The 13,593-nt window shown below is 39.6% G+C and overlaps 2 protein-coding genes across 2 annotated transcripts in view; both read left to right on the top strand.

Annotated features, from left to right (window-relative positions):
- The first annotated feature begins 4,923 nt into the window (after positions 1-4,923).
- On the top strand, positions 4,924-8,556 carry LOC137920410 (uncharacterized). Its single transcript, XM_068763754.1, has 4 exons — positions 4,924-4,989; positions 6,016-6,042; positions 6,827-7,045; positions 8,386-8,556. The coding sequence occupies exons 1-4, from the start codon at positions 4,924-4,926 to the stop codon at positions 8,515-8,517; spliced, it is 444 nt and encodes a 147-aa protein (XP_068619855.1). The 3' UTR covers positions 8,518-8,556.
- Positions 8,557-10,171: 1,615 nt separating this feature from the next.
- Positions 10,172-13,593, top strand: part of LOC137920428 (uncharacterized) — a 33,239-nt gene continuing 29,817 nt past the window's right edge. Inside the window, exon 1 of the mRNA XM_068763789.1 lies at positions 10,172-10,361. The gene's annotated coding sequence lies outside the window, so the exon portion shown is untranslated. The remainder of the gene's footprint in view (positions 10,362-13,593) is intronic.

Genomic DNA, 13,593 nt, shown 5'->3' with positions numbered 1-13,593 from the left:
AAATTTTTAGTTTTAATACGTCACAGGTTCTTTGTCCCATCAAATTTACGCAACATTTTCGAGTGCGCAGTGAACTTTGCAGTGAAGTAAGTTAGCAAATCGTCAATATGTTGGCGCACAATGCACATGTTCATTTACAAGAAAGGCATACAGTGATACATACGGTGAAATTGTTATTAAATGAATATGAAAATTAGTTTCAGAATTCGGTCGCTGTTGTGTTAGTGGTTTCTGCTTTAACATTGATGGAAGCTTCGAAAAATTCTAGCTGCACCACTAACTCCAACATAATGAACATTGTCTCAAAGGTTATGTACTCTAACAGATGTCGGTATTGATTGAAGCCTTCTTTATGTGGTTTCGATAGTTATATTTTCTAAATTCGGACCTGTACAAGATCTTTAACCTGCAAGAGGAGCACGTGGTTTTGTGATATAGCAACTCACTAAAACTTTTGTTCTGATCTTCCTCTCTGCTGATGCGGGGTACTTAATACTCCGGTTATGACGCGCCGGGGAAATGCAATGTTCACGCAGCTCCTGGAACATTTGATTTCCTATTACGATGGTTCGAGCTCGGCATCGACCCATGGCCCATCTCATAAGATATTAAGCCAGTGAAAGTTTTAACACCCCACTTACAACACAAGCAACTCTAGAAGTCTGGCGCAGTTACTGCTCGGTCACGATATCACAAAATCGTGATGGTTTTCAGGAAAATGGTGTTTCTATATCGCAAACGGGACCTTTGAAGGCACGATAGCTGTTCTGTCACGAACAGTTATTAACGCCGCCCTTGCTATAGTCTGTATCACAGGACGGTGTATCTATTGCAGAGCGGGCCCCAGCATGCTGATGCAGGTGGTGGGCGCGGCGCTGGTGGCGCTGAGCATGGCGCCGTGCGTGCTGCAGCGCGCCTGCCCCTCGCGTCCGCCGCGCCCCCCCTCCTCCGTTTGTATGCACCGCGTGCCCGACAAGTACAGCCTTACTCCTACACTCCGTGCACGCACGGCTACGTACCTTCAAGAGAACCTGCCCCTAATCCAACCAATCTAGAATTATTTTTGTGTCCTTTCTCCAACCAAACGTAATTTACTCTGGCCATTGTAGTATTCATCATTATCACTATCGTAGGCGTCTCCCAGAGACTTCCCAAAGGACCGGTTGGCTCGGATCTGCAATCAGTGTCTTTCAACGACTGCCAATATTGTTTGGGGCAGGTCAACGTTTTGCGCTGCGCTTGCCGGTCCGAGGTCTTTACTCCAGACCGTTAAAACGCCAGCGTTCATCTTTTCTGTACGTGTCTACGAATCTCCTCATTTTTGATTCCATCTCGTAGAGAAATCCCAGGCATAGTTATGCTCGAACATCTCCTTGGTTCGTTGAGAGACTGTTAGCTTGCCGATGGGTGTCAGAATGAGATTCCAGGTTTCATTGCAATGAGTTATTACAACATCAAGCATCGCCATCTGTGATGTTCCGTGGATCAACATACAACGTATCTTTATATATCTCAAGCTATGTACTTAAGTGGTAGCTGCGTGTCAGCGGTGATCAATTTATTGGCAATCGAGGCAGGTCAAGTAATTAAAGCGTTTTGTTAGATTTAAATTATATACACAGCGTCGCAATGAGTGAATATATACACTGTAACGAGCATCGACTATTTAGTTAGAAGGGGCGTACATTTAAGAAAATTGGCACTTATTCGTCAGTAAACAATGCTACGAAGACTAACATACAATCACGAATGATACAACTACGTTTAGTTTTCAGGGAAAGCGCAAGATTTCAGAAAACTTTCTAGACCCACTCCACCTTGGCTTAAACGACGCAGACTCCTCGGCGTCTTCTAGATTATAACCGGCCGCTGCCACGCGGCGCGTCAGGGTAATTATTTATATTTGTTATCAGTTTTAATAGCTTTTATGACGGATTGTGTAGATTTGATGCAGGATGACGCCGTGCTTAGAGTATACTAGGCTCGTAATGCAATATTATGATTTCATTGCAATTATATTATTGCTTCAAACAGTTTTATATTATTTATAGAATTTATTACTTTTGTACGCAATAACAAACCTTATTCATAACTGTTTTTTTATATTTAATGGAATCAGGCGTTACATTGCAGAAGTCCATCCTAAATAAGAAAGGACCAATATCTAGCCACTTCCGCACATGCAGTGGTTGTCGTGCATGAAAGTGCACCGCCCGCCAGCCCGCTCGTAAATGCGCATGCGACAGACAATGCCAACTACACAACCGCCACCGTAAATTCTCCCAACACGTGTTTCACCCCTCCATGGGGCATCTTCAGGAGTTGTTACACCGATAAGTGCTAAATACCGAGTGAGCTCAGTCCGCTGTCGCTTTGTTATTTATATGTCACCTCCTCCCCACCACAACTTAATGTCACGTGACCGACCACGTGGGTATTTTTATTTTTTATTTTACCCTCTCTTACGCATTTGTCATATTTGCGATTTTACGTAATAGACGATTGCCCCGAACGAGTCCCCAGACAAACCTGCAATAATGGAGAGGAGGAGACATTGACCTGCTCATTAAATACAGGTCCACTACCCGCGTGTCTTATTATTTCTAGCCGTTCCAACACGTCCATACGCAATCCTTTGCTACAGGTGTGCAGCACGTCATAGGAATGACCATGGGGCAAACTATGTCCAGTCTCTAATATGTTTTTTTTATAGCCCCCGCTATTGGGAGCCTCTCGTACCCCCTATCTTGTGTGGGACAGGGACTATTCAACATTATTTAATTTTTTCACATATTTTTTTGATTTTCATTATCGTCTTTCATACATCGTATGATCTTTCGTTCTTTTCATTCTTGCCACAACTCTTCTGTCTTTCCCTTTCGCTCTGTAACGCCTTTCATACATCCCTCATTACTCTTTTACATTTTTATTATTTAATTTCTATATAGGATTATTACAATATCACTTGGTTTTACATTAGTTTTTTTTATTTTTGTTGTTTACATTTTGGTTAGCTTTTATTTCTATCTATTACTATACTTATTATTTTTCTACAGAGTAGGAGGAACAATTCATAACTGTTACGTATGTGTCGCTACCATACACAATAATGAATGAGTACCTACACACGAAAACATCTATATTCCCCTAGCCTTGATGCTTGTCCAAGCGCGGTGTCCGGTGCGGCGTTCATGAACACGAGGCGCACGACAGACAAGGCGGTTCTTCAAATGAATCGACTTCGCTCGATAGCAAAATTATAGATTATTATCCAGCGACACCTGAACATCGTGGGTTTATAAAAACAATCTGTTGTTGCTACTGGCAGGTACATTCCTATGTAAACCCTCTTCTTTCTTATAATCGTGTAAAAATCGTCGGCGTGCCCCTCCAGAAATATATTGGACGCACTGCAGCGCTGCGACAAACCTAACATCATAATTAAGGAGTTATATTGATTGTTACGCCACTATTTACGGAATTAAGTTAACTTTGGGAAAGATCCTGTACAATTACGACCACAGAACTTAGTTTGATGTTAGAAGTACCACCGTATCTGCAAAGAAATTTCTTTTGCAGTCAATGGTTCTTTATTAGTGGATAAAGAACGGTGTCAGTAAAACAAACCTGGAAGACTCGGTATGCATAGAAGCAGCAAATTTGCGATTGTCTGTTCCTCAGCCGTCGTCGACGGACAAGTACACTGTCCGGCGCGGGTGTCCGGTAGGATGTCGCCGCTGCACGTCCGCGCCGTGTTTATCAAAACACGCCCGCCGATTGTTCTTTGGCTCGTTCGTCAACATCGACTGTCCCCGTACCATGAAGCGACCCAAATTATTCTAATTAAACGATAATAAAATGTAATCAGATGTCGTGATCCAACTTTCCACATTGAAAAGGAACACCACAAGGGGCGGCATCAAAGACTTGTGGCAGCTTATGCGCAATGTTGCCATAGATTGTGCTCTATGTGGCACCTGACTTCAACTGCCAATGTGCAAGAAGTATTTTCATGGTTACTCTTAAAGGAGAGTCACAGATGCTCTCCAACGCTCATGTCTAAGCTTAACACATTTCTTGTTTCTGGATACACACAGCTTATAGTCTTCTGTATGAAAAAGGTTATATATAAGCACACCAGCAGTATATTAAGTTCAAAATACAAGTTGCCGTATATAAAACGGTTCTGTTACGTATTCATTGATAGGTGACAAGATATCTAAAATTTACTGTATTTATTTATTTATAGATAATACAATAATTTGATATATAATGTTTTTAGTAGGGTTACTTTTAATTACATTAAATTAACGTTTTTTTACCTTCAATTAAAAAAACGTTAATTACCTTAAATTGATATTTTGTTAAAGGTCGCTAGAAGCGACATAAGCCTCCTCCATCTTTTATTGATAGTTTTACTTCATAATTTACTATTTATAACATTATATAAAAAGTACATCAAACATAAAATATAAAGTGATCGCACGTAAGAGAAAACTTCTTTCAAATATAATATTAATAAAATAATACCAAAAGGTTTTTTACGGCGCGCAATCTTTTTAAGGAAAAGTTCTTTAAAATATTCAATAATATATGTAATGTAAATATTGATATAGAGTGTCAATAAGATGGATTCTGAAGACACTAAAAGAGCAGCCAAAGACACCGGTGATACGCAATCGACTTTATATATCGAAATCAAGGCACCGTTGTCTGAATTGTGTTTAGCGCGCAAAGAAGCCTCCTTGTGTTATATTTACGTTCGTATATATACTGATATTTCGACTACATACGTAGATAATAACTTACCGGCGTGCCGTGGTACGGAGGGTGGCCGTATATAAGCCGGGGCGAGGCCGGCACGCGGGTGTCTCCTCCGGACGGGCGCGTGCAAGCGTGCTGCCCTCAGTGTCAACGCGTGCCATGGCGTGCAGGATCGCGCGCGCTGCTGCGCTGGCTGCCTTCGCCGTTCTGCTTGGTACCTACCAGGTACTGCTTACTAATTATTTACTTATTGTTGTCATAAATTCCTGTCTCTCCCAGGGTAAGCAGAGGGCGTCGATCTCGAGCCTCGCGTTTTGACTTGATCCATGTGTTCCCTATTTGTTCCGTTTCTGCAATTACTGTCCGCCGCCAAAACTTTTCAGGACGACAACGTTTGCACTTTCCCTGAGGATTCCAGTCTATCGATCGCAGTGCTCCGTAGATATCTCATAGTCTACGTACTGTAATTTCTAAAACATGTCGCAGCGATTGTGTGCGCGGAACCTCATTGGAGCTACATGACAATTTGGTAATGGTTAAGTGAATACAATAAACTTGTATAAACGTTGTTGCTGCTTGTATAAACGCAATCCTAACTACTGTATAAAAGGATTAACAATAGACCTTAAGAGAATTAAGACACGGGAGGAAGGAAGTTATCAAGGAAGGGGACACTCGTATGAAGAAAGTTTTATTGTGCGCTACTCAAAGGTAACCTAAGCATAGCACTGCAAAAGTAGAAAACAATCTGGTTTACTCAAACTAAAACTCAATGGGGGTTACATAATCTATTTTTTATTTATTTTTTGATAACAGCGTAGGTAAAATTACTGAATATTTCACTATTTTTGATGTTTTAAATGTAGTTGCTAAAATATTGTACACTTGATCACATTCTCACATCGAAAGCAACATTATTCAAATTTGTTCACTTCGGAAAGTTTCAAACGCTAGCGTTGATTGGGTCAACAGCTTCCGTCGTTCAGAAAGAATCTGAAGCACTCTAAAGTCCTCGCAGAAATAATTCCTGCATATGACCTCGATAATTATATACGCGGTCAGCAGGAAAACACGCGGCAAAGGGCCATCAACTCTGTACATCAAAAGTAAAGTTCATTAGACCTCAGTGAAGCCATTAGACTTTATTATCAGTAATATTACAGGTTGTTATGGTATATCACGTTTACGTTGTTATACCGCGGCAGCTACGTGGCTGCAATGAAACTCTGATCTGTTTGTTTCTGTTTGCAGGCGAGTGCGGGCTGCAAGAACTGCATCGTACGTATCGCTCTTGAAGTACTTATTTCGTATAATTGTACGCGTCGGGAACAGCTTCGATAGTGAGAAAAATCCTGACGAACATAACTTCGGTGATTGCAGCGTACTGCCAACACAACATAGTCGCGGAGAATCATCTTATATTCGACTGATATAAAAACGCCTTCGGAGATTCGACCGCTCTGACGGTTTAAGCAACTACTCTCTTTTCTCTGCGCTGTCGGTGTGTCAGCAATAAATTTTTAACTATCAAGTGCTTACAAAAATGTGTTTCATCATCTTATCCTTCATCCTACCACTGCTGGACATAGGCCTCCCCTATTCACTATCATTAGGACCGGTTGGAAGAGGCCTGCATCCAGCTACTTCCAACAGCTTTAACAATGCCGTTTTGTAGATTATACAAAACCAGAGATTCCTCGTTGCGCTTGCCGGTACGTAATCTGCTCTTCAGGGCTACGTAATACTATTTTTTTTACAATCAAAAGTTTTTACTGGTGGTTAGGAAATTATTTGTGTATATTTTTAATTTTTCTTTCAGTTACAACCGCGATGAATATTAATGTTCTATATATCTTGTTTCAAAAGGTAATTATTGGATATTTCTGTAGTGATTTCCCTTTTTTTTAATATTTCGGAAGACGTAAAAATTACAACACAAATAGAGTTGTTGTTGCCACTAAAGTTAATTATTATATTAAATAAATTAGACATTTTAATGAAATATGGTTTTGTTTTCTGACGTTAATTAAGTAAATGTCCTAATGAGGATCGTGGTGCGCAGGCGCTGGACAAGGAGGGCAAGTCGTTGCTGCGCGCGCACTGGGCGGCGTGCGGCGCGGGCGGCGGGGCGGGCGGCGGGGCGGGCGGCGGGGCGGGCGGCGGCGCGGGCGACCCCAAACAGCGGGCCTACTGCGCGCTGCGCCGCTGCAAGCTGCTCGGCAAGGACGGCAAGCCGCGCAAGGCCACGCACGCGCGCGCCCTGCCCGCGAACCTTGCCAAGGCGAGTCAGCCGTCTTTTTCTTCTGAATCGCGTGCTCTTTTATTTTATTGATTATGAATAACTTACAGCTGGTACATATTTCATCCTAGTTGCTTCCTCATAACTGAGGGCCATAACCAAAAACGTCAGTCTCCGCTACCATTTTTAGAAGCTCTTCTAGTTTGTGCAAGTTTTAAGTGGCTGTGCACAGTGGTGTTGCATGCTTTTGAAACTGCGTCAATTTTGAATCTGCGACAAATATTACCTTCTTCAGATTATCGGAGCTCATTCGTGCAATGTCACCAAAGTAATTGAGTATTCTACGCAAGCAGTCTGAGGATTTTTAGCTCCTTAGTATGAGCTCTTTGAGGGTAAACCAACACCACTTCGCAAATGTTTCTACCCTTTGCCTTGTACGACACTTAGTTTGTGTTTCGGATGCGTTCATAAATATGCAGAATACGAGTGCAAACACATTTAAAAATTAATAATATTAATTGAAGGCTAACAAAAGTTATCACTTAAATAAAGCAGTATACTCTAGAGTCACATATTTCAAATTAGTTATATCAGTAATATAACAAATAAGATTTATAAAAGCAGGAGAATTATAGCAATGAATACGTAAATGACAAAATTTTATGTAACGTAAATCAATACAAAATAATGGTATAATTTGAATGAAAAATGCTTTCGTTTAAGTTTCAGAGCACTTCCACAAAGCAGATTTATCCGTGTTACGAAATTAAACTGTTTTGCTGCGCCAATTTGATATATATGGACATAACATAAATAAATAAATAAATAACCATTCCTTTCATAATCATATCATTCAATCATAAGTGCATACTAATTGTGATGTGTCCTTTCAATCAAATCAAGTGAATATTTTAACGCAGAGGTGAGCAACAATTTTGATCTAAGGACCAAAATTTTAAATTAAATTTTTTTTTGCGGGACTTTTTGTCTGGATTCTCATTACTCAACAAACGATGCCGTATACGATCTTAGCCTTCTTTAATAACAGCACTACATCCGAAATAAATATGGAATAATGTTCAAAATATCATAATTTATTTGTTGTGACTTTTAAAATTAATATGGATGAGACGAAAACTATGTCAAGTGCCCAGGTGGTCTCAATCCTAATATGTGTTAAAGGTTCGATTTTTGAAGTTGTATACTCGAGCGTACACGTGGAGCATAAAGTCAAAGTAGATATGTCCAACTACGAAAAAGAGATCAATCGACAAATATAACTTAGCTGGGCAGCCTTCGAGAAACCACAAAACAATTCCTCGTCAAATATCCATCAGTGTTTTGGGTTTTAAAGATTCGAATGAAGAATTTACTGTGTTCAGGTGTTCGAAGGGTGTAGCAACCAGACAGGCGACACGCCGGAGGACCTGGCGTGGAACATCTTCCGCTGCGCCATCGAGCACAAGTCGCTGATGCTGGACCTGCCCGCGATCGAGGAGCAAGGCGGCGAGTAGCCGCGCCCGGACGGTCACCGTCTGCCGCTGTCTCTTTACTACTGCTTACGTCTGTTATGTAGATACGTATAATAAACACATCGACGCTCATAAAATGTTATTGTGTTTTTATTGCAGCGTAACATAGCGTTTTGTTATCTGTGCTCAAGGCAACTCCATGTTGACTACAATTCACAGTTTATTGGTAAGTAATTAGTTACCTGTGGGCCAATTATAAATTATAAAATAAATCCCGATTGACAACTAGGGTTTAAGTTGCCAAGTGACATAAACAGCCTTCGCTTGGGACTTTCTTGTATCAATGTTAATATAAATAACCTAAAGCTTTAAATATGTCACGTAAAAAATTTCAAACTCCATAAGTATATAATCGTATATTTACATTCATTTACTTGTAATAAGAAAAATAACTTAACGTGTTTCAATAGACTTAATATATTGTAAGTAATCACAGTAATAATGTATAATGTAATCCGACCGGATTTGTTGTGGCCTCTCAGACCCCGTCGCGCTTGGAACTCTCTTATCATCAAGATGATGATCCCCTATGAAGGGACCTCTGTTTCTAGTTCCTAGTTGAGTAGGTTTGTCTGACATTATTCTCTTACTTTACACAAACGGTTGCTAGTAATCATAGATTTATAACGTTTTTGAATCATCGACACCTACTCAAGAAAAAAATGTAACGTCCCAATCAGTTTGATAAAGCATTTTTTTATTAAAATCAGATATCTCGTGACAAGGTGAAAGGCAAATGAAAGGGCCTTTCAACCCGGTGCAAGTCCTTGCTCAAGGGAGAAAATTTTATAAATAAATATATACTATAATAGTTAAAAATACAAAAATATGAATGACGATTATGAATGGTAAATAGCAGGTAAACAGTTGTTCTGGTGTGAGCTCACAAATTGCCCCGCGGACAAAGCGCAGCGCAACGCGAGCGGGCCGCGCCGCGGTGACGCGCCGCCGCCGCCGCTGCGGTGAAGTCATCGGCTGCTTGTTTGTCATCACCTCACCATACTCACCGATACTCAGCATTGACAGCCGATACACAAACTAATAATACACATTCGAACGGTAAAGTGTTTTATGCGATGTTTTAATAACTTTAAACAACAATACAGGGTAACGGTCTCGGCCACAAGCCGCGAAACGGGTTCAATTTACAACTCAAACGTACTATCTCTTAGCACAATTATTTGCCATATTTGGCATAGTGGAATTTGTTATGTATCACAGCGGTTTTGCGCCGAACAATTTTACTTGCGTGCTCTTTAGAAAAGGTCTTTCTGTGTACGATTCTCATCTTGCATCTCCGAACTCTGCGTCAAGTGTAAACAATAACTATTCCATTTGCATGACAAATTCTAAATTTGAAGTGTCGCGCTGTAATTTGTTTGAGGTATGATCAATTAGCATTTTAAGGCAGCTCATTGGCATGCAAAGTTGCGCTGCAGTCCGTAACGCGTAAAGTGTAAATTATGTTCGAACCACCTTTATGATCTCATTGCAGGCGGTAGGCGGTGACCCAGGGCCGGAGCCTGCGCCGCGCTGGCAGTACGCGGCCGTGCCTTTGCCTCGCGCGCACGGCGGACATCTTGCCTTTTGAATTACGCGCCATTTATTGACATTTGTTAATTATGTTCTCTTCGATTCTTGACATATTTTGACATATTATACATATATCTTGAATAGTTTTGGATATAAAATGTGATGAATAAGTGTTTTATTTAATTCATTGTTACGCATTTGTTCTTTGTTGTGTTTGTGGTGTGAAAACAGTAGTTTGAAAATTGTGTTACCGCATGGATATAAAGGAGGGACTAAAAGGATATCCGTTAAATGTAAGATTATCCATTCCATAATTAAAATAATTGTACAGCATTACTAATACGTACTAATAACAACAGCTATTGCGCGTCGATAATTGTTAGAAGCAGTAATGTTCTATCAGGAGAATTTTTAATTATATTTTTTATACCTAAAAATTATAAACGTACGAAGGTGCGTGAAGTTGATCTGAGGAGAGGCAGTGTAGTTTCCCTCGTCCTTGGCGTGCGCTCGACAAATCCTTAAAACCTTAGAAATGACTAGTAATGCCGATCGCACGCGATGTTTCCTACCCACAATGTAGCCGTACATGATTGTAGAAGCTCTTACTGTTGGTAGTCGTTGCACGCATGTTAAAATATGACAGAGAGTTTAATTTAGATAAGACGTGAGAAGTACACCATCTTTCACTCTTTGAGGCACTTGCACTTGTAGATTCGGGGGCGAGTCTGTGAGAAGCCTCGTAATGATTTCATTTTAAAAACGATACGACCCTTTTAGCCATTCACACGACTTTGGTCGACAAGTGTTTTTAAAGCGTCGTCTTTATTTCGAGTGAACCAAAGTATTACCATATTTAAAAGTGTACGATTGTCGAAACGCCTGTTTAGATTCCGAGCTCCTGGAGAATGGATACATTGTAGTTTAGTCTACAATAGCATCTCGCGTGCTCTTCTCTTGAGCCAAGCGATGCCAAGTCAAGTTTATCCCGAGTTCTACCGAGACTTGGAACTCTTCGAGCATTATTGCGGTTCGAGTAGTTGCAAGTCCGTAGTGATACTTAAAATGACATCGATCCGTTTGTGCTATAAAAACATAAATGTATAATTGTTTAGTTATAGATAAAGAAAAACAAACAAAAATAGTAAAGTATATTTCAGTGTGGCCACATAAACACAAAAACATGTTTTCAATTCGGCACTGCAACAGTTTAGTCATAAACTGACTATGGCTTCGATGTAATGTTTTATGGCCACTTCTTGGTTTCAATTGACGTCAAATGTTTGACGGAGAAGGGCATTTGTTTGTAAGGGTAAAGTTTCCTATCTTTCATTTTCATTTTATTCCTCCATGAGAATCATTTATAAATCTATATAAAAATAGCTGAATTAGTCAAGCCGTTCGTGTTATGAGCTTGGTAACATATTTGATGACTCACTTTAAGTTATACAAGATTAAAGTCCCTTATAAATACGGAACTTCTTCCTCTTCCTAATATTGGTTTCATCTGAAGATTGGGTCTTTTATTCTTATTTTCGCTCTATCTGCGGCTTTCCACCTTTTCCTTTACAACACGTACCGCAATTTGTTTTCTGTATACTCTACCTCTGCGCGATTTTCCGGGCTCATAGCGGTAACGTACGGTGTTGCCGTACGTATTTGTAATTAAATTGCTTTGTCGCGGCCTGCAGCTCGGTGCACATCAGGCTGATGAGTGTGCATTCTACTCCATCGAGAGTCCCTAATAAATTCATATTTATTTACCTCTATTATGTTAAAAAAAATATTTAGCAATGACAGGAATGCGTTCAAAGCAGGAACACGAGAAGGTAATAAATTATCGTAATAGTTAATTAAATGGTGCGCGCGCGCAGGCCCACGCAACGTGGGCGCGCCAACACACACAAACGCACACGCACACAGCCGCAGGCGACGACGTGGTGACACAGAATTCACAAGAAACTAATTGATTAATAAGTTAATACGACTTGAAGTGCCCGCAGAGTGATTTTTGACACATTTTTGTTTATAAACTTTATAAGTACGTTGTGATTTTAATCTTACGCAAATTAGCAGAAAGTATATCTCGGATGTTATTTATTTCAAATATTTTTCAACTGAAAAATGGAGATTTTTTCGACACGACAAGACTGGGTTGCGGTCTTCTGCTTCCAGCATTGTTCGTATATCTTCAGATTAACGGCTCTCTCGATGATGTACTATGTCACTGTAGCCAAATGATCAGTTCGACTGAATTAACCTCCCTGGAGACACTTGGCCTGCAATTTATTAATCTATTCTTATATTATCCACTTGGGACCATTTGCAGTCATCACTTGGTTATGCGATGAGACGCATGCCAGAAGAATCTAATAGAGATCTTCTTTAATGAAATCCTTTAAGTAGAAATACACGGCTACGAGGACTCTGTGAGAACATGAAAAATAATTCACAATAAGGTCGATTTGTTTGTGATCACTTTCGCAGACATCCGGTATGCGGTAGTTAGAGCAATTCATTTATGAAACCGAGTTACTATTCAACAATATTATATACATTGATATGTTTTAATTTGTTAGTTTATTTTGATAAATTGTTAAAAAATATTGCTTGTTAACTTAGACGTGTTAAAAGATAGTTTATTGGAAGAACGTACACAGTTATCTTAAAAGGAATTATTAATTTTTTGGAGCCCAGACATGTGATTGTCTTTATTTATAGTCGTAACTTTGTTTACAAATTTTCTTACAATTCTACACATCTTATGTAATAAACAATATTAAATATAGGCTATGTATTCACATAATTTTATTTAAAAAAAATTTCTTTTAGTCTCTGTCTCATTTTGTAAAAAGCAAAAACAGAACGTTAAGTACAGTATCATAAAAGTAGCCGACAGGACATTGTGCTGTGAAAACAAGTAGATTAAAAGAATTTAGCTGTGCTTTTATCTATTAATTGGCAGATATTTTTAATCGCATTTGTGGCGCAATAAATATAAGTTAAATATTATTACACGGGGTATCCTCGCGGTAGAGGAGTAGCCGTAGGTCGCTGGTTCAACTCCCAGGATACAGTCCTGTATATAATTCCCACTTTTTGCATTAATTACATAGGATTGCCATTGCTCACGTACAAGTTTCCAGAGGATGGACAGCAGCGTCCTCTTCGTACGTCTACTTGTAAAGGACGTTGAGGAAATTTTTTTACCACGTTGGATGCAGACCGCTTCCAATCAGTCCTTTTGGTAATCTATGGGAAAGTCCAACGATTGGAATGATGATAAATGAATTCGACTTAAAATAATAACATTTTGATATGATACCTTTAGCAGACGGTGACATGAAAGGTTTTATGTATGAATAGTGTTAACGGGTAATTTCAGTGCGTAAAAATCCTATTTTGAAGCATTAAGCCCAAGTGGTTGTAACGGTAGCCCGATAACAAGTTTTCAGCAAATATATTTGTTATAGATTAAAAATAATTTACATTACGTCAATCATCGTTTCCACGGATGACAAAAAC

Source organism: Battus philenor, unplaced genomic scaffold (genome assembly GCF_028537555.1).
Source record: "Battus philenor isolate CCGP_79_NKW_IND1 unplaced genomic scaffold, ilBatPhil1.0.hap1 SCAF_18, whole genome shotgun sequence".
Taxonomy (NCBI): domain Eukaryota; kingdom Metazoa; phylum Arthropoda; class Insecta; order Lepidoptera; family Papilionidae; genus Battus; species Battus philenor.
Note: the sequence above shows the minus strand (reverse complement) of the source record. Positions and strands in the feature narration are given on the sequence as shown.

Bases quoted from the DNA above. Each gene is read 5' to 3' on its own strand.
- LOC137920410 (XM_068763754.1), top strand. From the start codon at position 4,924: ATGGCGTGCAGGATCGCGCGCGCTGCTGCGCTGGCTGCCTTCGCCGTT. The intron at 4,990-6,015 runs GTACTGCTTACT...TTCTGTTTGCAG, and splicing joins TTCTGCTTGGTACCTACCAG to GCGAGTGCGGGCTGCAAGAA. The intron at 6,043-6,826 runs GTACGTATCGCT...CGTGGTGCGCAG, and splicing joins CGGGCTGCAAGAACTGCATC to GCGCTGGACAAGGAGGGCAA.